At 38.1% G+C, this 24860-nt stretch overlaps 2 protein-coding genes across 4 annotated transcripts in view; both read left to right on the top strand.

The window, feature by feature from the left end:
* The window catches only part of dnajc6 (DnaJ (Hsp40) homolog, subfamily C, member 6), a 40312-nt gene extending 35494 nt beyond the window's left edge, over window positions 1–4818 (top strand). For all 3 annotated transcript variants that reach the window (XM_028587441.1, XM_028587439.1, XM_028587438.1), the window contains one exon: window positions 1850–4818. In XM_028587441.1, the coding sequence (XP_028443242.1) occupies window positions 1850–1951 (102 nt within the window). In that variant the 3' untranslated portion in view covers window positions 1952–4818. The remainder of the gene's footprint in view (window positions 1–1849) is intronic.
* A 7100-nt stretch (window positions 4819–11918) lies between these two features.
* lepr (leptin receptor) overlaps window positions 11919–24860 on the top strand; it is a 45191-nt gene continuing 32249 nt past the window's right edge. The window contains exon 1 of the mRNA XM_028586850.1: window positions 11919–12061. The gene's annotated coding sequence lies outside the window, so the exon portion shown is untranslated. The remainder of the gene's footprint in view (window positions 12062–24860) is intronic.

Genomic DNA, 24860 nt, shown 5'->3' with positions numbered 1-24860 from the left:
ATAACAGTTTGCATGTTCTGTAGAACAGTCAAGTGGCCTCATTTTGGAGAGACTGGAACAATCAGGGTGAGAATAGGACTGCGATAATGGAATATGCATCAGGTGGCAGGTGTCACAGTCAGAGGGGGGTAAGGCCATCAGAGGTAAACCTTCTCCAGCTGTGTAGGGCATTAGGCCACAGACGTAGCAGCTGGAATTAGGGTATATATGGTTGGCTACTTGCCATGCCATAGTCATAAAAACATTCATAGCATCTGCTCTTATGTCTGGTACTTTCATGACCTGGGGAGCTCCCATGGTGGACTCCACCAAGATCAGTATCAGGAGGCGCTGGATCAGGGACATTGTTGCAGTGAATCCTCAAAATCTGGTTTCGGATCTTTACAGTAAGAGTCACCAAGCTCTAGCTGAACATCAGCACCACCGTCAGGAGTCTAGAAGGCAGTTCGTACCTGTGAATACATACAGTGGACGAAGAATGACTCAAATCAGTCTCCCTTTTTTACAGTACACAATTAAGACATAATAAGCCATACTTTATGTTAAATTTAACCAAAACAAGAAATAATTTGGTCTTTATTAGACAGTAAACGAACACAGTTATACCCTTATAAGACACCATGGATCTAAATTATGCTGTAATTACAAACAGCATATAATGCCGTATTAGACCCAAAATACCACCATATATTATACCAAATTATAAAGAATTCACAACTTCATGTTCATATTTACATTTTACTGAGTTTACAAATGGCAAGACAAGGAAAAGGCAATCATAACAGCAGCCAGTACAATAAGCTTACCTGTGGTTACAGTCATCCGGGCAACCCCATTTTTTACTCTCAGGAACACTCAGTGGATTCCGGTTATGGCTCTAAGTTCTGTTGTGTGATCATGGCAGGACATTGCTCGCATGCATGCAAGGAGAAATCACTTCTTTATCCCCCTATTCATCCTCTCTTTTATCAGAACAAGAGCGTAGACACACCCTAAAATGTACCCAATCACAGGGGTCTAGTGAGTGAATCAAAACCTCAATACAGACTGATCAATCGTTACAAGAGGGCGGGATTTCATTCATCAAAACAAGGGCGGGCTCAAAGGCTGCTTCATGCCAGATGTGGTTTGGTTGCATAAGCCCACAAAAACATTTATTTATTTATTTATTTAGGACAACAAACAGTAAATGCATATAAGGACACACAAAAGCAGTAAAACACTGTATAGTATACTGTGTACACTGTGTGTGTTTACGCATGTGTATATATGTGTAAATATAAACACACAAAGATGCATCTTCCAAAAGCAAGACATAAGATAGAGCCACAATATAAAATAAAACAAATTAAAAGAATAATAAATAATCAATATAATGTTTCAAGAACAGTGGTTGGAGAATGAATATCTTTGTTGTGCAAAGTTTTAAAGATTTAATTAAATGTATTGAGTATATAAATTGCGTATTTGGGGTTTTGTAGTTTACATTTTTTGTGGGTTTTTTTCAGACCTGTTGGTTGTTTATGTATTACCTTTTTTTCCACTAGTGGTTCATCATCTGTACGTGAATGCATTAATAGTGTGTATTTGTCACAGTTTCTTATTTTGACTGGAGTCACATATGGCTTGATATCGAAGCTCTTGCATTTCGAAAGCGTGTTTCAGCTTGAACACATCTGGCCACAGTCCAATCTGTTATGTCAAAGCAGGTGTTTTATATCCTCCAGGTTTTTGCCAGAGGCAAAAGAAGTCTTGCTTTACATCACTCATTTGGATATGGCCAGAAAAGGAACATGATTTTAGGGGATTTTCCTGTGGGCTTAACTGCTTTTTCTGTCTTCCCTCACAGGCGACAGGACAGCCCTATGAACAATATGCCAAGATGATTTTCATGGAACTAAATGACGCCTGGTCAGAATTTGATAGCCAAGGACAAAAACCCCTCTACTGAATAAATAGTGAGAGGAAGTGAGCGAGGAGAGGATGTCCTGATTATGTCATCCAATCCTAAAAATGTGTCCCCACTTCTTATCAACATACTACAGCCGTTCCCTACAACATCTGCCTTTATACCTGTGCTTTGACCCATACTTCTCTTCCCACAAACAAACATAGAACATCCTGTTGATCTGCAAATATGGAAAAAGACTTACAGAGCTCCAGTGACCAACGGTGTGACTGAACAAATGACTCCCCGTAGCTAAAATGTACCTATCTAAGGTATGTATGCGGTGCAATGTAGTCCTTCCTTGTTGAGTGTCCTTAGCCCTGAAAAAAACCACCAATCAAAGCAGAGTCACCGGCACGTCTAGAAAAAACAAAAGAAACGCTTGATTCAGAGGAGACAGATCAAAAGAGAGCGTGATAAGAGAAAAACACATCAGGGAGTAAACTGATCAAGCAGACTGCTCAAAATAAGGGATTCAGAGCACCAGATAGTCTGTAGGGCACAAATAAGCATTTAACATCAATCAAGCCACTTACCCACAAAACATTCTGTTGTACTTTGTGCGGAAATTGAATCCATGATCAGTTCTGTCATATCAAATTCACGCTTCTTCATGGAATTGAATGTTCTCAGAAGAACAGATAAGAGAAGAAGCGTTAAGTTACGATATGTTTTTCACTGACAAACCTGTTTTCCATCCAAAACAAGCGGAGGTAAACATTAACAATCAAATTTAAAAAGTGCAAAAAGAATTAAAGCAAATTGCTTTTAACAGTAACTCTGATTACAGGTTGGCTTCCATCTCCATTAGCCTTATTTATTAAGTCTGCTGAGGATAATTGAAAATGAAAATTATGGGGCTCTACAATAAAAACTGCGACAATTTCAGTTTCTGAGTTAATATTCATATGACAGATTAACAAAAAGGTGTTTGTACTGTAGGAGAATGCTTTTTCATTGGTGTGTCTGATGTAATCAAGCCTTGTGTGTTTCCAAGTCTGCAGGGAACTGAGGATTGTATACTGTATTTTAGGATGAGCACATTCCATACATGACATGTACAGTTCCATACATGAAGCACCTCGAGGCCTCATGTGTACTCACTCGTACAGTAACATGTATTTTTGCGAGGGAGCTCTGTGAAAGCACAAACTTTTACTCGGTACAGCGTTGAAGGAAAGCCATTGTTATTTATATGTTCATCTTCATTTTGTTGTTTTGTTTATCAGACCTGCTGCATTTTTGTGGTTTAAATGAACTGCACATGTCATCAGCTAACTTATGTAAAGGACATGTTTGGGATATTTTAGACCATTATAGTTTAACTCATTAACTGACTGTCAAGCAAAACACGGGAATCATTTGTAAGACTATATCACAATTTTTGAGTGTATAACTTTTTATAGTCTGCAATAACTTTTTCCAAACAACAGAAGTGACGCTTGTGTGCTGCTGTCGTTACAAACTTCCCACAATGCAAAAAGAATCGTGGGTTGATTTTACAAAGATGGGAAATGTTCTCATACTGTAAGATAATATATCGTAATGATTGAATTTTGTGCTTTACTGGATCTCACTTCTTCATATCTCAAATTCTTCATTTCACTCAGATCCTACATATATATGCTGTCATTACAACACTGATTTGCAATGATTGCAACATGTTTTTTTGTTGAATTACTTTATGTAATTTGTTTACGTTTGAGAGACATTTCTGTCACAGCACTGACACTTTTATTTATAATGATCATGCAGCTTTTTGTCTGGATGAGTAATACTGACACTATTTCATATCAACACACATGGCTGTATGTGTTGCAGGTTTGTAATAGTTTAAATCTAGAAGAGATATGAATTTTTTCCAAATAATTTCACTGATATATGGAAATTGACTCCTAAGATTTTCTCCTTGTGGAAAAAAGTATTTCACACTCCTGGGATGAAGTCCATGGGCAAATGACAAACATGCAAAAACAGAACAAAATGTATTTACTGATTAGCAAGTCGAAACTGAAGCAATTCTGAATTTATTTTAGGGGTTTGACAGGAAACTCATATGATCTTATAACATCCTTCTAACAACAGAGCTTTACTGTAAAGTGCTGTTGTATTCTGATGTATGACATCTGTTATAAAAAAAATGTGTTTAAAGTCCATTTAGCAGAATATTTGCCTTCACATTTTCATAAACTTCTTTATACCGTTTTCATGCTGTCATTCTCTCTGTTTTCGCGATATAGATTTTTAACCATGTTAATGTTTTTCCCTTTGTTGGACTTCATTATTGCCCAGGATTCCCAGTTTGTTCATCTGTGTTGAGGATGTTTACTACACTGACCAGTGGAAAAAGATTATGACTGCTCTAAAGCGCTGTTTCTTCAACTGGACAGAGCGTCTTGACTAAAATGGGTCCCTGAAGAAGACTCTTGGTCTCATGTTGAAAATGTTAAACTCTAATCTAGAGGCCACTGCTTTCTTTGGCGACTTATCAAACACAGGAAGTATGTAGTATGTGCTTCTGTGCTCTATTTACACCGAGGACCTACATGTGAAATAACCCTCATAAGCTCCCTCGCTGACTGAATTCTCTATCTGAAATCGTACGGCTATGTTAAAAAACTAACCTCTCTATATTGTAGTCAATGGATGTGTGTTGTTTGAAGTCGTGGTATGTATGAATACAGAATTGGATACAGACTACTGTACGTTATGTGTTTGCCTGTCTGCTGTTCAAGTATTACTAAACTGTGTAAAAATGATGTTCATGTGTTCCTTTTCAGGTCTGTTTACCATTACAGGATGTACATAATGATCAAGTGCGGTGCACAAAAATAAATAGTAAACAGAAAACAGAGGCAGCATTCATCAGATATTATGTGTCTCTTGGTGTTTCTTTTTTGTGATCACTAGAGGGTAGCAGCGTACAACATATGAACTACTCTGCAGCGTGCTCGTTGATGAAACAAGTACCGGTACTCAGATCATTTACTTAAGTAAAAGTACAAATAAAGCTGTCACATTACAAGTAAAAGCCCTCAACAAAATCCAGTAAGTAAAAGTACAAAAGCATTATTAGCAAAATATACTTAAAGTATCAAAGTCAAAGTACTTGTTCTGCAGAAAAATGGGCCCTGTGACTGACGTATTATCCTATATTACATTATTAAATTGTTACTGAGGCATCAATTCCTTAAGTGTGATTTTATTATTGTAGCTGGTTGAGGTGGAGCTAGTTTTAACTGCTTTATACTGCTACTTTATATAGGTATTTTAGTTGAGTGGTTCCCAACGTAAGGGTCAGGCCCCTCTAAAGTGTCACAAGATTAAATTTGAGGGGTTATGAGATGATTAATGGGGTTGGAAAAAAAACAACACTGATACACAAATGTATATTAATATTTTAGACTTTCCTCTGATGTTTGGATATTTTTACCTCAAATATTTATTTAAATGGCATCATCTTAGAAGTTTAGAGGGCCAGTCACACTGGTGGAAGAGCTAAAAACTCCCCATCTAAAACGTCCAGGAGCTCCAACCAGACACTGCCTTTTCCCAAATAAGTTTGGGAATGAGTTTAATATTTTACAATGCACTGTATTGTTTAAGCTTTTCATAATCGGAAAGGAACTACTAACTATGGCTGTCAAACAACAAAGAGGAGTAGGAGTATAAAGTAGCATGATGGAAATATGACCTAAAGATTTTACTTAAAGTACAGTACTTGAAAAAAATATTTAATTTTGGAGATGATCCCTCTCAGTAGAATTTATGCATTTCAACACTGGTGGTATTGGAAACAGACTGTAACAATAAGCTGCATGACAGTGCTGCTTTTCACAACTTAATCTCCTCTCATATGTGATCAGTTAGGGGACTGGTAAATTTTCCCCCTGGGGCTCAGATCCGGGAAAAACAGGACTGCAGTGTCAGTGTTCGACTCTCAAGGAGGAATTTTAGGGTAATTGAAAATAACTCCCTCCAATCAGTGATTCATTTTAAATTAAGGTTGCTGTTGCACTCTTCAGTTTTTCCCTCCTCAAACTCACTCTCCTGACTCACTTACTGAGACAGATTCAGCTCTGATGGATGTAGACCATTGGCATTTTTTCGTCATATCCTACAGCATTAGGCACATCTAGATGTCAAGCTATTACACATACACAAAAAGAGTATTAAATACACATCTTGATACCAGCGGAGACATGGATGTCCTTTGGAATAAGATGAATGTATGCATGTGGTCATCTTCATGAATGTCACCTCAAAAGGTTAAAGTTGCTGCTGCTAACTAATGGTACATAACTGAAAAGGTGACTCATCTGACCAAGACAAATTCTGTCCGCCCACTGAAAGAAAATAATTCTCATCGCATCCCTCCTGAGGTACATATTATGGGCTTTTAGATTACAAGTGAATTCAAGATTTTACGTGTTGTATAGTAATCGGTGGTGGTATATGTGCATCTGTGGCTGATTATCACTGTCTGACTGATTTTCTTTTACTTGAAGAGGCATTGTTTTGAATAAATTCAAGGTTCACTTGACCGGACCGGGTGCACCTTGCTTTCACACAATAACAGATTGTGTGAAAGCAGAACTGTTCTTCTAAAGGCTGTAAAGTTGTGAAGGTGGAACCTGAATAAATGATGCCTCTCACTAAGTCAAGCACTACTGTCAATTTATCCATGAAGGCACTTAACCCCTAAGTGCTTCACTGCTCACTAAAAGACCTCCTTCTGGTGCCTGCTGTGACCGACTGTATGTACTGTGAAACCGGATGTGTCTGGAAAACAGTGCTGCTCTGCTTAAGTACATACTGTACAAATAAACAAGCTTTAAAAAAAGAAGCTAACTTGTACAAGCACACTAGTATGTACTGTTGTTATCTTATCTTAACAAGACAGCTGACTGGCTGGGAAATTCATGTCTCCAGAGATGCTTCTCCTACAGTCTTATTAGGAACTTAAAAGACATGTTTTCACATGGTCTCTCCAGAGACAGTCATTAAAATAAATTTATTCATGGATGGTTAATTTGTTTGAAAAGTCTCCACTCCTTTACTCCACAGTTTTACTGCTCTTTTGTGTTGCATGCAGGACACAGAGCTTTGTATCAAAACTGAATATGGAGAATGTGGTCATCAGTGAATTGAGACAATGTCCAAAATATCAATAATAGGCATGCAGAAACATATATTGAATGCAAAAATACTTTGCTTGAAAGGTGTGTACGTACACAGTTTAATTTACAAAACAACCCAGCAGATCTTAGTTTAGTGTGTTAGCATGAAAGCATGATGATTTGCTACTTCACACTTATTAGTGCTGCTGAGGCTCATGGGAATGTCATTACCTTTGCAGGTATTTGCTCATAAACCAAAGTGTTGGAGTCATTAGGCTTTCATATATGCAGAACATGAATCTCTGTACCAAATGCCATGGCAATCCATCCAATAACTTTTGAGACATTTCACTCAAATTAAAAAAGTATCAACCTCCGGATGGTGCTGAAGGAAAAGTCAGGGGATCACAACAAGTCATCAGGACACATTGTCTAAGAAAAACTGATGTCTGTACCAAATTATGTGCCAATCCATTACAGTGAGTAGATGTTGAGATATTTAACTTGATAAGTGGAAACTTTGACCCGCTGGTGGTGCTAGAGGTAAAGTCAGGGAATCCTTAAAGCCATAGGGTTCATCTTCTGGGCGTCATGGATGTCTGTACAAAATATATCAATACATCCGATAGTTATATAGAATATAAGTTATATAGATAGAAATATTTCAGTGTGGACCAAAGTGGTGGACCAACTGACCAACAGACCAACTTTGCTGTCTCTTTAGAGCACATGTGTCAAACTCAAGGCCCGGGGGTCAAACCCGGCCCCCCTTACAGATTTTAATCCGGCCTGCATATCATTATAGGTCCACAATAAATTTTGTAATTTTCGCTAGTTGTCGCTTTTTCACATAGTTTTTCCCACTTTTTCCTATGTTTCTTTCCAATGTTTTTCACGCTTTATTCTTTGATAGCTGAATTACTTTTTTGGGGCTTTATGTGAGAAGTAAGTGAGAAGACTATATAAGACATGCAAAAGTACAGTAAAAGATGTTTGACTTTTTCGATGAAATAAGTCTGAATGTGCTTCTTATTTTCCAGTGTGGCCCTTAGTGAAATTGAGTGTGACAACCCTGCTTTAGAGCTACATCACAAGCAAAAAAACAGGAAAACAGCCTAATTTATTATTTAATCCATTGTCTCTAGTTATATTTCTCATTATGTTTATCAGGAGACAGGCATGACATGTATTTTTAAGTGCTCTCTGGCCCCCACATATTGTAGCAAGACCTCAGTGACATTGTATTAATTTGCCTATGACCTGCGCTTCCTGCTTTACTCATAATCTCAAATACATCACTGACGTCAAGTGGTTAAAATGCAGCCATTACAGACTGAAAGGTCAATGCAGATGCACTCATTCTCAAGGTTCTTTTGTGGTGGTGGGTTTCTGACCATGGGGGTTGTCGACCAACAAATCATGTTTTAGAGAGCTATTTTGCATACCATGGATTAGAGCCACATGTTTTATGTCTTCTGAAGATCAAGGGTTTCATTATGATAGTTTAATGAGTGAAATGTTTTATAACTGCTGCTCTCTTTGTGCTAAATCACACACTTTCAGTATATAATTCCACACAATTGAACACACTTCCTCTGCTGTCTTTTAAATGCAGTTCAACATCTCTCTGAGACAGTAAAGTGCTTTGATATCACAGTCATAAACTACTATCTAAACTCTCCTATAACTACATGTGGTGACTTGATAAAAGGGAGCATTTTCCTTCAAGTTCTATGTGATGCAATACAAGTGAAGGCTATTGCTATGTGTGTTTGTGTGTGTATATGTGTGTGTGTGTATATGTGTGTGTGTTTGCACGTATATTACAATTCTTGCATGCTAAGACAGATATAGTCTGGGTGTGTGCCTATTTCAGGTGCAGATTTCACACAGGAAACAGACACAGAACATTTGATTTAGTTTCAACATTTGTCTTTTGAATTTCCTGCTCTATTGCTTCTTTCACAGTCGAGAACAAGCTACAGTACAGCACAGTATAGGTAACGAGCTGATTTACTGATGTATACAATTTAAACCCTAGTAGATCATTCACATTGGATAGAGATGATCTACTATATGTAAATCCTACCTAATCGATAACTCTTTCACAAGACCACACCATGCATGGTATAAAAGTACAGTAATTTAATTTGGAATAGCCAAAGTATACAGGAAAGTAGGTAGGTGGGAGGAAGAGAGTTGAGGAGAAGGATGAAAAAGGGGGTTGAACGGAGTTGTTGTGTGGCTGTAACGTCTGGGAACCTGGGGCCTAATTATTGAGATCATACTTCCAAACAGTAAGTGAAATCATTATGGTACTGGATGGATTTAACCTTTAAATGCATAGACTCAGGACGATATAACACCATATTTGACACTTGACACAAAAAAAAGAAGACAAATCAACGCCAGCGCTGAGGGAAGTCAGGGTGGGCAAATATCATTTACATATTGACATTGATTTTGGTCGACGTACCTGATGAAAGTCGGAAAAACCCGGAAATATCACAATAAATATTTTTAGCTTTAATAAAAGCATTTTTTTTAAATAAGATAAGTTTTGAGAAGTGATTTAAAAGATTTTACTGATTCTACAGCCTCAGATCTGCACTCTGGCTCATAAGGGAGCAACAATTCAGCAATATAACTGGGAGCTGAACCATGAAGTGTTTGAAAGGTAAGAAAAATCTTAAAATCAATTCTAAAACTTGGTAACCACTGAAGAGAAGCTATAACAGGGATGATGATCTTGTCTTCTAGTATTAAAAGCCGAGCAGCTGTGTTTTTTACCAGCTCAAATGATAAAAACAACATTTTCAAATTAAATGTCACTGTATTATCACACCCAGGTGACATTTGTGACAGGAAGCCAAGATGTTTTCGTAGAAGTCCCTTCTATATGTCAAATCGCTTTATAACATTGTTTGTTTTATGTTTGACTCTAAAAAGTTTTTAGTTTCCTGTTTGGCTTCATTTTGTGTCCTGAATACTGTAAATTAGCACAGACAAAAGGATGGGATGAAGAAGTCTCTTTATGTTAGCGTACTGTCACAGTAACATGATGATGAAGTGCCAGTGTGTAAGTTTACTGCCGATAAGCACTTTATTTTATATTGTAGGGTTTGTATAACAATAACTCTGAAAATGCAGATAATAATAATAATTATAATAATAATTATAATAATAATATCGTTAAATTTGATTTACTGTACAGATGCCAAAAAACTCATTGATATTTTTTAAATTGCCATACAATAGTTTATACTGTGTTGTACACAGTCCACCAAACACAAGTTAGTCAGCATAGTGATCAGAAATAAATCATTGTTTTGTGATCATTGCAACACGGCTGTGTGGGTCCAGTTCTGCTTATAAATGATCTCTGTTGATGATATTATTTAAATTTGTAGCTTAATCTTGGTTACTAACAGTAAGAGAGGGTTTTTTCCAGACCTGACCTATGTTTTTCAGAACGCCCATTCACGAAGGTTAAAGCTTTATAGCTTTTTTCAAACCACTTCAGGTGTCATACAGGTCAACTTCCTAACACTGCTGAGCTTTGGTATCTTACTGGCAGTTTAAAAATAGTGGCGTCCTCTTTGGCTCTGCCACTTTACAAGCATGGATTACATGTAACTGCAGCTGTGATGGAAACTAACAATGGCACTATGAGAATAACTTTTTACAGGCGTTTAGAATGGCTGTTGTTGGGGTTTGTTGCTATTTGCTTCTGAAATTATACTTTGTAACTTCTTGATTGGCACTTTTAATGGCAGGTGCAGCCACAGTTGGTAAATTTCCAGATGGCATGATAGAAGTGTAATCCTGAATTGTGATTCATCATTCCTTTGCACATTTCTTTTTTGGCCACTTGGGCACAGCCAGTGACGTCCTATAACGTTGTTGTGGTGAACGTGTTAGCCACTCATTTGTTTATTTACACATCCAGCAAATACAGGATAACATTAGCATTTATTCAGAGTCACGTTTCTAACCACATGATGAATTGAAGTCAATATTCAATCTCCTTTTAGCTCTGTTTTTGCTTTCCACCATCTCCCAAGGGAAATATCTGTCTCTTCAGCTACTAAATGCTCCACTATGTTCACCAGCTAGTTGCTAACTGTGTTTGTGTACCGTGGCTTTTTTGTTGTTGCTGAAAACGGCTGCCTGAAAACATTGAGAGGTGAAAATGAACCAAAACAGTACAATTGTGGCCTGAAAAACCAAAAGAATGAGCAGCTGAAAGATGCTAAAATGCTGTGTAGAGCTGAGGGGAACTTCAGAGTCAGTTGATAATTCTCAGTGGGTTCATCACTACAAGTGACTTCTTTCAATTTAAGGATTTGACCCATTGTTTATATTAAGAATATATTAAAGCAGCTTTAATAATTGCGTCCGTTGTAGTCTGCGGACAATCAGTCCTCTGTCACCTTAAAACAGCATGCTATTCAGTTACAGTTATAGTTACACGCACGCACGCACACACACACACACACACACACACACACACACACACACACACACACACAACACACAACACAGGAACATAGAAACTCTGCTGTACCATCTGAGGGGAAAATTTGAGGCAACCACTGACAGAAGGATCTGCTTGTATGCTTGTGTTTATCTAAGGCTCTCTGAAATTCCCTTTGGCCAACAGCTACACTGTACACATCCAGTCCGTGTACATGAACACAAAAATAGAGATGGCTTTCAACCAGTAAACTCTAACCCCCAGCTACACTTACAGTGCATACACACCTGCAGTGCAAACACATGCATGCAACATCCTGGCCTGTGTGCGTTGTTGTGAGTGATTGGTGTGTATTCTGACACCAGGGTTTAGAAATAGCCCCTCATGCCCAGAGACGCAGTGGTTCACATAAAGCTCTCTGTCTGCTACTGCAAATGTTCAGGATATCAGCTGGAAGGAAAACTTTATTTCCCATGGTATACTTAAGACTTCAGGTCTGATTGTGCGGGGCAGCTGGTGAGTCATTTCTCTCAACATTATATTACAACATTTCATAAGAAATGGAACAAAAGCTGTGAGGTGAATGACGCATGCTGCCCACAATGAATTACACCTGATTTGACAATTACAACATTGGGAGATTGCTTACTGTTTTAATTCTGAATGTCTGAAAAGTTTGTGAGGAGAAATTACTAACAAAGGATCAACCTTGTGTTGTTCTTCAGTTTCTATTTCTGGTCTTTGTCACTTCTCTCTGTTTTCCTTTCTCTAATTAATTACCCTGAAGTCTTTGTTGCAGTCTATCTGCTGCTGTCTCTCTCCACATTGTTGCTTCACCTCCATATATTTTGCTTCAAACTTGAATGACGCGGTACAACGAGAACCACAGAGAGAATTCAATTATTATTTTGACGTAAGATAGAAGTTGTAGTTAGTTCTACATTTTAGGAATTAGATTATTTTTCTTTCCAAGAGTGAAATGATAAAATCTCTTATATCTGTGTGTTAAACACGGCGCTGGAGGACGTGTTTAGCCTAGCTTAGCATAAAGACTGGAAGAAGGGGGAAACAGCCAGTCTGGGCTCTATCCTTTTTAGAAATGTTTCTACCAATGCCGCTAAAAACCCATTATTTAACATATTATATATTGTTTCTTTGAAATGTAAAACATTGTGTATAAAAATGACATGTTTACGTTTTATGGGGAGTTATGTGCTGGACTATTTCTTGGAGAAATGACTTCCTGGAGTCTTGTTGACAGATATAACTAAAGGGTTTGTTGTTGTTGTTTTATAGTTTTATTTTTTACCAGGCTAAGCTTACTGTCTGCTGGCACTTATCTAACAGACAGATAATCATAGCAAGAAAGCAAATAAACATATTTCCCCAAAGTACTTTAATGAACAGATGTTGATATTCTCATGTCACTCAAAAGCGAAATGTTGATAAAATATCCCAGCATGGAGCTTTTATTGAAGCTCTAATCTATTCAAAATTCGGTCCTCTGCCTTACCTTGCTATCAGACTTTTATCTGGGTGTAGAAACAGTTCTTCTTAGAGTAAATTATTTCTCTAACATATTTCAGTTCTGTGCATTAGTTCAAAAAAGGCCATTTTCCTCCACAGTGAAAACCGCCCTTGTGTTTAGACTGCAGTATCTTCGGCCACAGACACATTTCAGACGAGCCTCGGGCAAAAGCTGACCAGTCTGGCCTCGATCGACAGACTAGAGACTCTGTTTTTTTTTATCTGTGTCAGAGCTAACAGCAATGGTCATTTGGCAGGGGCAGAGGGGCGGGGGGGCATTTTGCTGCCAAATTGACCATTTGGTTTATTCAAACTAGAAGTGCAAAAGGTGAGACTATGATCACAGAGATCCCCATGGTGATGGCTGGCTTCTGTACTGTGCTGTTTGCTCAGTTGGACCTCTAGGGCTGAATTTACACAGGATCTGAAAGTGTAAGTGATTATTTAACCCTGTGCTGCTCCAGTTGATCTTCATATTCACACTTAACGGCTGTAGGACACTCAGCTATTGTCCTCAGTATTTGCTTTGTTGTGTTCAGCAACTTGGAGCGCAGGATTTCTCCACCAGAATTGTATATACAGTGTAGTGGGAAATAAACCATAAATGCTTTATTTCATGATTGCATTACATACTATTTCCTAGAAATAACTAACCTTAATCTCATACTGATAACAGGGAAGAAAAGTTGTCAATAAGCGGTTGTTGATTTTCCTTGAAACAGCTGCTCCATTTAAAGAATAAATCCAAAACTTGCAGGGATAAATTGAATGGCTACATTATAAAAACAATCCGAATAATTAAAAATATTTAGAAAGGTACAAAATCATATGAGTTGGAAATCCTGCCAAATCTGGAACTGAATAACCATATCAATAACTAGGTGCATCCATTTATTCTCTATGCTTGCTTATTGGTATTCAAGGGCACAGGGAGCTGGAGGAAGGGCTAATATAGCGATATACACATATAGACACATATACACACATTCAAACATTAAAGTTTCCACTTTAGACTACATGTCCTTGGACTGGCTGCCCTTTACCCCAGACTACAGATTTCCTCTAGTGCCACAGGGACCCTGGGTTCAAGGTTTAAGGAATTACCGAGACGTTCGTAACTTAGTTTACTGTAATTAGCACATTATGACCAAATGTTTTGGAGCTCTGAGGCTGTCAACAAATGGTTTTGCCTCACTTGTTGTTTGTGGGGTTTGGTGATAATGCTTTTAGAGGCACAGCAGTGCAAATATTCTAGGAAGACTCTCCATGTTGGTGTATTCATTGTTTTGCTTCCTCTCCACTTTTCCCATTTTCTGTCATTATCGCTGTCCACTTGTTTTTTATCTATCCTCCATGTACAAGCACTCTCACCACTCCTGTTTCTCTTGCACTAATTCACCCTCGCTTCCTATTTAGTGTTGTTTTCTTATTCTGTGCTATGTTTTGGAATAGAACAAAAAGCTGAAAAAAAAACATACTGGACAGAAACACAAGATGAACTAATATAATTATGTTTGCATGGATGTCCCGTACAACTGTTAAACTGCATGTTTGCCGTCTCTTGCTTTTTTGAACCCCGCTTTTGTTAACTATCATTTAGAAATCTGAAATCCTCTAATGACAAGCTGTGATGAAGGAGCAGCGTGATTAAAAAGAAAACAAACAAAAAAGGTAAAATATGAACGGCCTCAGGCTGCAAATAAACAACTCAAACCCCATGTTTACACGTTTGGTCGGAAAACATTTGAATAAAAAATCAACAAAACAATACGGGTGATACGATGGCCTCAGGGAGTTTCATTCATTAACAGCAGGTGTAGCGCTTTCATTCAGAAAAACACTGTACGAAATGTCAGAGAGAAAGAGAGAGAGAGAGAGAGCTGCCTAGATGTTATTGCATGTTGCTTGACTGATTCAGACTGCTTTAGTGTGAGCGGGCGCTGAATGAAAACATTAAATCATGTGCAGACATAAGTAGGTGGTTGGGGAGTTGTGGGTATTGAGTGGAAACTAACTAACTAACTAACTCCCATTGGTTTGATATGAAAACAAATCCTACATTTCTGCATCCTTCTGTCTTCACTTTCCATGACTGTCATACGTTATATCAGACATTTAAAAAAACAAAAACAAAACAATCTTAAAGCATGTAGTGCATTTGGTGGTAGCGGTACTGAATCTTAGGATTGGATAAATCTTAGTTTTGTTCTACCTCCGCAATTGATTTTATTTCAAAATGAAACCTATCTTTAAAACAACAATTAACATATATTAACAATAAGCAACTATTCCACAAAACCAAATTTGTATCATATTTGTCTGTATACAGTTTAAAGGTGAAGTGAAACAAGCACTAAATGATAACAGCAGCACTAATGATTGTAATTTACCGTGATTGAGACATTTGCTCTTGAATTGAATTGAATTTGATAAAGACATCAATAGAGCATTGCATAAATTGCATCAGTTTCTTCATTCATGCTTCACCATCAGCATTCGTCGGTTGCTTGGCTACCAGCTGACTGGTAACATCCAATCATGTTTATAGAGGTGCACAGACACCTTTACAGTAACATCTTGACACTATTACTCTTCAGATACATCATGTAGCTCCCATTCCGACCACACCTCCACTGTATGTGCTACTCTAAATGTTATGGTATTGTTGACTTATTATGTTCTAATGGCCATGTATGTTTTATTTTGTCTTTTCCACCAAATCCATCTTTTTAACCACGGGCCACAAATGATCAATTCCTTGTGCCTCATGTCTGTCACAAATCCTGTGAATTTCGAATTGAATAGATCATCATCATTACCAATCGTATATTTCATTTTCTCCCACGTTTACTGTAAATTGCTTGTGTTTAAAAACTGACACTAAATCAATGGGCATTTTGAAGATCCCAAGCATGTTACTATGACAAACATCTTTTCCTCTGAATGATGCATGTCTGAGCAACAGGGATGACCAACATTGCTTAAAGTAACATACATGTAAAAAAGCAGTCACAAAATGACATTGAGGTGATAGCAGCACTAACACAGCCTCGATCTGCCACCACATGACAGTCCCCTACTTGACGCCCCCAGGCATTGCTTCATTGTGCTGGCTTGGAAGTGACGGCTCACTACGTTTTAGATAATAAAATCTGATGACGCACATGCTTGGCATTGAGACGCCTCAGCACTTTCTCTCCCGTTCAGCCTTTCTCTCTAATTCTTTCCATATTTTTTTTTTCCCTGGGAAGATGGAAAGAAGAGCAGAATCAATTATAATTTGACTTGGCTCTCAAAGGAGAAAATGTATGAGTACATAACCTACTTGGTGTGGAATAAGTGACAGAACAGTTGAGTGTGTGTGTGTGTGTGTGTGTGTGTGTGTGTGTGTGTGTGTGTGTGTCTGGTGGAGATTGTATCCCAGGGGGAGACTGTGATTGTGGTTTGATGAGTGACTCCATCACACTCTGATGATGGGGTTATACAGTGCAGAGTACAAGCTCATTTCATCACATCATCGTGCACACACACGGCTGCAGATTGTGTGCTGATGAGTGTTTATGCCAGAGTGTGCGTAAGACAGAGAGAAAGGGAGAGGTAGAAAGAAAGAAAGAACCACAAGATGAATAAGAAATGCTCATCTCAGCCCTCAGGCTCTTTCCTTTGGTCTCTGATGCTTGAGAGCTAGCCCCCACAGACCTTTATCTTAAGCCTGGCTATCACTGTTATCCACTCACATCTGGCACTAGTGTGTGTTGTTCATGGGTTGTGCATCCACAAACCCCAATGACGACAGCTCCTTGTGTTTTCCAGGCCAGTTTTTGGGCCAGCAGATGAGTATTGTCACTAACAAGACCATTTAAATCTATTATCTATTAAACCGACACAAAGACAGCTTCTTTCCCCAAGCAGTCACTCTGTTGAACGCTCAGAAATAGCCCCCCACCCTTACACTGAACAATCAATCTGTTCTGCTCATCTACCTCATGTATATTTCAATCTTACAATTACAATATTGTTATTCATATATTACCATTGAACTGAACTGCCTTGCACTATATTTATATTTAAATCTTAAATCTCAGACTATACTGATATTGCACTATTCCTTCCCTCTCTTCAATTGTTTTTGTAAATTTGTAAATTATATTGTATTGTTAATTAAATTCAATTCAATTCAATTCAATTCAATTTTATTTATAGTATCAAATCATAACAAGAGTTATCTCAGGACACTTTACAGATAGAGTAGGTCTAGACCACGCTCTATAATTTACAAAGACCCAACAATTCCAGAAATTCCCCCAAGGGCAAGCATTTAGTGCGACAGTGGCGAGGAAAAACTCCTTTTAGGAAGAAACCTCAGGTGGTGAGAAAAAAAGTTCCTTTTAGGGAGAAACCTCAGACAGACCCAGGCTTTTGGTAGGCGGTGTCTGACGGTGCTGGTTGGGACAGAGAGAAACTCAGTGTGTCAAAGGATGTCACCCGGCAGTCCAAAACTATAACAGCATAACTAAGAGAGACAGGTTAAGGAGAGGAGCCTGGTCAGGTTAGAACTCTCCCCTGTGCTATACACCCTCCCCCGCCGTTCTAGGTGAACACTGCAACTCCTCACTCCCTACCTATAAGCTTCATCAAAGAGGAGAGTTTTAAGTTTACTTTTAAATGTGGTGATGGTGTCTGCCTCCCGAACACAGACCGGGAGCTAGTTCCACAGGAGAGGAGCTGATAGTTGAAGGCTCTGGCTCCCATTCTATTTCAGAGACTCTAGGAACCACAAGTAACTCTGCATTCTGGGAGCACATTGCTCTAGTGGGACAATAAGGTACTATGAGCTCTTCAAGATATGATGGTGCTTGACCATTTAGAGCTTTGTAGGTCAGGAGAAGGATTTTAAATTCAATCCTGGATTTTACAGTAAGCCAATGCAGAGATGCTAATACAGGAGAAATATGATCTCTTTTTTTAGTTCTTGTCAGAACACGCGCTGCAGCATTCTGGATCAGCTGGAGAGTCTTAAGGGACTTATTTGGGCAACCTAATAGTAAGGAATTACAGTAGTCCAACCTGGAAGTAACAAATGCACAGACTAGTTTTTTAGCATTGTTTTGAGACAGGATGTGCCTATTTTGGCAATGTTACGAAGATGAAAAAAAGCTGTTCTTGAGGTTTGTTTTAAGTGGACATTGAAGGATATATCCTGATCCAAAATAACTTCTAGATTTCTGACAGTAGTGCTGGAGGCCAGGGCAATACCATCCAGAGTAACTATATCTTTGGATAATGAGGTCCAGAGGTGTTTAGGGACCAGCACAATAACTTCAGTTTTGTTTGAGTTTAACATCAGAAAATTGAAGGTCATCCAGGATTTTATATCTTTAATGCATGCTTGAAGTTTAGCTAACTGACTGGTTTCGTCCGGCTTGATTAATAAGTATAATTGGGTGTCATCTGCATAACAGTGAAGGTTAATTGAGTGTTTCCTAATAATACTGCCTAGAGGAAGCATATATAAGGAGAATAGAATTGGTCCAAGCACTGAGCCTTGTGGAACGCCATGGCTATCTTTAGCATACCTGGAGGATTTATCGTTAACATTAACAAATTGAGATCGAGCAGAGAAATAGGACTTAAACCAGCTTAGTGCGATTTCTTTGGCAACTAAATGTTCCAATCTCTGTAACAGGATGGTATGGTCAATAGTGTTGAATGCAGCACTAAGATCTAATAATAATAAGTACGGAGACAAGTCCTTTGTCTGAAGCAGTTAGAAGGTCGTTAGTAATTTTCACCGGTGCTGTCTCTGTGCTATGATGCATTCTAAATCCTGACTGAAAGTCTTCAAATAGACTATTGCTGTGTAGAAAATCACATAACTGATTAGCGACTACCTTCTCAAGGATCTTGGAGAGAAAGGGAAGGTTGGATATAGGTCTATAGTTGGCTAAGATCTCAGGATCAAAGGTGGATTTTTTCAGAAGAGGTTTTATCACAGCTACTTTAAATGACTGCGGTACATAACCTGTTAATAAAGACATATTGATCATATCTAGTAATGAAGTGTTAACCACACTTTAAGTAGCCTTGTTGGGATGGGGTCTAAGAGACAGTTAGATGGCTTAGCTGAAGAGACCTTTAACATTAGTTGTTGAAGGTCTAGGATAAAAGCAGTCTAAGTATATGTCAGGTATTGTCGTTCTTTCTATCAGTCCTATCAGTGTTTAAAGGACTTTTTTTTTTCCTGCCAAAGACCAGACGTTCAGTAGGGCTATTGTTAGTGTGTTAAAAGAATTATCCGTCTCGTTTTTTGGGACAGGCTGTGGCTGACGGGGAATGGATGCTAAATTGACTAGGTTTGCAGTTAATTGCTTCTTATTACTTAGGGGATTCACCACTTTGTATGGTCTATGTTGATTATAACTGGAATGATAGAGCTGGTCAGTGGGCTAGCAGAGTTATTTGTAGAGGAAGAAGAGCTTAAGGGAGAGTGTGTAATGGTAGTAGTAGTACTATGTTACCCTGTAGAAAACATTTTCAGATCCATCCACATGTAAAGTGCCATTTGAATCAATATCTGGGGGGCATGAATCTGTGATATTTTCTACAGAATGTCAATGCCTCAGTGTGGTCGTTTGTTGTCAGAGAGCAGCCTGGCTCCATGTAGGTTTGGGTGGAGACCATCATGCTTCAGCAGGCTGGGCCGCTCCCAGAACAAGTCAAAGTTGTTGACATAGAGAATGTTTAGGGAAGCGCATTGGCGTTTCAGCCAGGTGTGGAGACCGAACAGTCTGGACCATCTCTCAGCACCCTTTCTGTAGGTAGAGAGAGGCCCAGAAATGAAGGTCCGTTTTTCTGTGCCCATCAGGATGGTGATGATGTTATACTGTATACTTAACAGTATTTTTTTTTTATATTTCTTACTGTCCTTTCTGTTTTTATTCTTTATATGTTAAGTGAGTGTTGTACTTTGACAGCAAAGATTAACCAGAGTCAAATTCCTTGTTTGGAAGCTGATTCTGATTCTGATTAGCTGTAGCTGTCTTGTTAACTCCAGAGCGGCTGTGTTTTGGGTCAGTTTATTGTGTCATAAGTGTGCACATGACCCCAATTGAGCTCCAGTTGTGTTGCTACACGCAGGCAAACCTCCATAAGAGAAACAGGAGGAACAAGGGAAGGACAAGTTGCACAGGGTAAAAAGAGGAGCTGCAGCAATGTGCAATACAACAAATATGTGGTGTTTTCTGAAAATTAAACCATGTAAACCTATTCTGGTACAACCTCTAAATACAACTATGAACCTGAAAATGAGCATAATATGAGCACTTTAAAAAAAAAGAAGAGAAACCTAAAAAAAAACAGTTAATGTTTGCCATTCTTGCTTGATGAATAAATTAAAGATGAATCGATTATACAATTTGTAGTTGTATTTCTTTAGATTTTACGGATTAATTAATAAATCAATCAATCAATCAATCAATCAATCAATCAACTAATCTTTTCAAGAAAGCACATAAACATTATAAAGATAAAAGGGATAAATGAGAGAAAAGGCAAAATGTATGTATGGTTATCATACACTTCTAAATGACATACATTTTAGACTTCTAAATTCTTCTGTCAGTAGAAGTGGACACAGTTTAAATGTTTTTTCCCTATATGGTGGTTTGGGCACATACCACCTTGACTCACTCTCTGTTTTTCCTCTCTGCTTCTCTGACACTTTCTCCATCTGTCTCTTCTCTCTCAGGACTGATGTTTGGCAGGTGCTGTGTCTCATGTGCAGCTCTGCAATTGGAAATCTTTTTCTTTTCTTAATTCAATAAACAGCCACTGAGCAGTGGAAAAGTACCATTGCCACCATTTGTCCTTTCTTTAGACAAAATGATTGTCCTAAAATCAGTTGAGCAGAAGAAAACTCAAAATTAAGCAGTGTAAGGCGAACGTAATCAATGTTTTATAATAACAATGTATCAAATGACAATGTGAAATGTGTCGCTTGTGGTGAAGAACCTACAGAGAATGATCTGCAGCTTCTCTCAGCTTTTTGTTCTCTGGTTGAGGGGTCCAAACTGTTATATTTTATATTGGCTGCATTAACCAGAACTTTGTCAGCACACACTATTGCTTACATAATGAGGAAGTTAATGCATTACATAAACGGGCCCTCAGACTGAAAATTATAGTGATTATGTCTTTCTTAAATGAAAAAGAAGTAAGAGATGACAACAGGCAGAGGTATTTGTTTGGTACAGTATACTTTCATGTTTTCCTCTGAACACTCATTCCCTGTAGCTGCTGAATTTCTCAGTAACAAGGATATGTATAGAGTGACCCAGGGCACGATGCCAATAGAAATAAGGATGTTCAGTATCAAATATGAATAAATGCTCATATTTTAGCTATGAATGGGATACACAATGAGAAAAAACGGCAATCACAAGACTGTTTTCACATGTTCCATTAGGAGAATTCAAGGGAATCGTCACATAAGGAAATATTGCAGTAAAAATGAACTGAAAATCTCTACAATAACAGAGCCGGTTTTGAGTCAGCATATGCACTGTCACAACAAATCCAGGCAACTACAGTAAGGACTTGTGCAACTTAAATTTCGAAGGAAACCTTGTTCAGATCACAAAATGATAAGGTCAGGAGGGTGGGGTCAAAGTTTTTTTTCCTTAATACTAGGTTTTGGCATTGCACCCTGGCATAGAAAGTTAGATTAATGTACTGTACATGCTGTGCTACACTTTACATATTGTATCAAGAGTGGAATTAATGTACAAAAAGTCTTAAAATCTCTTATTAGAAGATTTGTGTTTACGTATATCAAATATATTCACAAGTCATTTTTTGGAAGTCCAAATCAAGTCTTAAGTCTTTGAGGGGCAAGTTCAAGTCAAGTCTCAAGTCTTTTGCCACGAGTCCAAGTCAAGTCTCAAGTCTCTGGCCATCTGATTAACACTGTATTGTTAAATCTTATGAATTCAAAGCATGTCCTGTAGCTACCATCCATACAGTACAGTATCAAAATCAGTTGTAAACAATAAGCAGTTTGAACTCACTGATGTAATGCCATTTATTTTCTAAGTGTTAGTACGCTCAGTGAAATTACGTCCATTACGAGGGAGATCCGACTCAGAGGAGGAGAGGTTAGTGAGGCTAGCGTCTCAAACTGCAGTTGCTCTGCATACTTTGGCCTTTCCCTCTCTCTGGTCTCTTCCATGCCGTCCTCCCGGAGAAAAATAAGCACTAGGAGGATGACCTGCTTTAGCATCAGCAGACCAGTAAACAACAAGCAAATTGGTATTGGCTTCTCCCTGGTCCTGATTTATGAGAAAACTTCCTTTACTCCACTGCATATGCTATAGTATCTGTACTGTAAGTGGTGAGGAAAAAGAAAGCTATTTTCATGTCAATAGTACAGTTTTTTTTTAGAAGATATATATTTCGGATATCAAGGTACAGATTTCAGACTGGAAGGACAAGATTGGATTTGAATAGATTTGCAACAAAAGCTGAATACTGTGAGATTTTAACAAAATAGATCAACATTTTGAGACATGTTTATTCGCTTGTTTGCAGAAAGTTAGATGAGAAGATTAATACTACTCTCACTTTTATATAATAAATATGAAGCTACCAATATGAAGCCAGGAGACTGTAAACTCAGCTTAGCATTAAGACTGAAAAAAAGAGTAACAGATAGGCTGGCTCTGTCCAAAGGTAAAAATAGAAAATTCACCTTGTTCCCTATAAAACCAGTTCCTTTGTCTTCTGAGGTAATTCCTGCGACGCATGCTCTCTCTATCAATGGCCCTTCATCTAACCTTATGAAGCTGCTGGCATCACAGCAGAATCACATATGCATTTAAAGTAAAGAAATTACCCTTTCAGTGACATCATCCCAACCAGTCTACAAGCATGACATCACTGTCTTGGTATGTATTCCCCCCTTCGTGAGGAATTTTTTCCCTCGCAGAATCTGATTAATTATTCATGAGCGGCTTCCCTGTTTCATGTGCAGAGACACTGCAGGGCCAGGAGGCTGTTTGTTAGAAGTCTCATAATGTCGGTACAGAGTAAAAAGCTGAACTCATCTACTGTAGTGATGATACTGTAGCTCTGCTGTAAAATGATCAAGTTGAGCAATCATGACATAGGAATAATGATAATGAATCATGTTGGTGCATGATCTAACTGACCTAGGACTATTTGACGCTGGGTGAAAGTGGACGCTTTTTAAAGGGTCAAATGGATGATGTTTGTCAAATGTAATGAAAACAAGAATACAGTCCAATGGTCAATCTGCTTACAAATATAGTAAATCCCTAATGCATTATGTTTTAACTGTTACAGGTGTCGTAAGAAAATAATAATAATGATAATAACGATTGTAATAAAGTAGAACAAGACGAGTGGAACAAACAAATAAATTGTTCAATAATCATGTGCCCTTAATACAATAAAATAAATGATTATATGTATCCTTCATACAGTGAAGCTCAAGTAGTACTAAAATACATACCAAGATCACATGGTATACATTTTAAAATGAATAACAGCTGAACAAACAACGATAAATTGTTTATGGTTATCACATTGATTTTGATTATTCATTCACTTCACTGTAAGTTTATTTATTTTTGCAGCACACAAACATCTTCACATTACATTACATACATAGAGGATGATGTCATTCTTACACACAGGTTGGGATGATGTCATTAGGGAATGATGTCACCTCCTCATTTTAAATGCACACTGTTGTAGGTGAGACTGCTGCTGCAGTGTGTTTCCCCTATTCACGCTCTCCTTCACATCCCTGTCGGAGCAGTGAACCTTTAATTGTTTACCTACTTTTATATATTGTGTAGCAGGCTGTAAACCTCATATGTATGTATCACTTTAATGCTGTGCTGCAAAGGAATGGAAAAGATTCCCAGAAGTGGGAATTACGGTCCGATGAAAATGCTTTAGGGATCATGGTTTGCAGCTTTGGAATGTTTTTTCTTAAGTCTATTTCTAGAAAGTATGTTGACTTTATGTGTAACGTCGGCAGTAAGTGTAAAAAAGACCATCTGCACCCTTTTCCTGCTATTAAAAATAGCTCCCATCAAAAAGTATTTTTCAGCTATTTTTATCAGGTTCCAGAGTAAATCCAGCATGTGTTTTGTTGTTTTAGTAAATTATTTTTAAAATCATAAATCTGGGTCATTCTGTCATCAGTGCCAGTTTCGACTTAATTATTGCTGCTATGATAGAATGTGTCTGACACTGGCACATGTTTGCAATCACAAGTCATCTGACAATAACATGACTGTAATTTGCAAAAGTAACAAAATAGATGTTTTATGGCAGAAAAAAGGTCTTCACTTTCATCTTCTTTAGTAACGCTCTCTGCTCACTCTGAAAGGATTTTGGATGTGTGGGAAACCAGATGCTGCTAATCCCCAACAGTCACTGCAGCATTCAGCCCAGGCTGCTGACAACAATGAGCAAAATCCATCTCCATAAAGATCATTGGGCTGTGAAAGTGAAATGATGTTCCTCCATCATGACGCAGATCAAGGAAATCCATTTGCAAATGAACCTCCTCCTCTTTACGTATGCAAATCTTTGCAGGCACACAATGATGCTTCCGTTCTACGTCATGAAGTGTGATAGTGACTGCAGTATGACAGCAGTATCTCACTCCGTAGCTCTCACACACACACACACACACACACACACACACACACACACACACACACACACACACACACACACACACACACACACACACACA

The sequence above is a fragment of the Perca flavescens genome, chromosome 9 (genome assembly GCF_004354835.1).
Source record: "Perca flavescens isolate YP-PL-M2 chromosome 9, PFLA_1.0, whole genome shotgun sequence".
NCBI lineage: Eukaryota > Metazoa > Chordata > Actinopteri > Perciformes > Percidae > Perca > Perca flavescens.
Note: the sequence above shows the minus strand (reverse complement) of the source record. Positions and strands in the feature narration are given on the sequence as shown.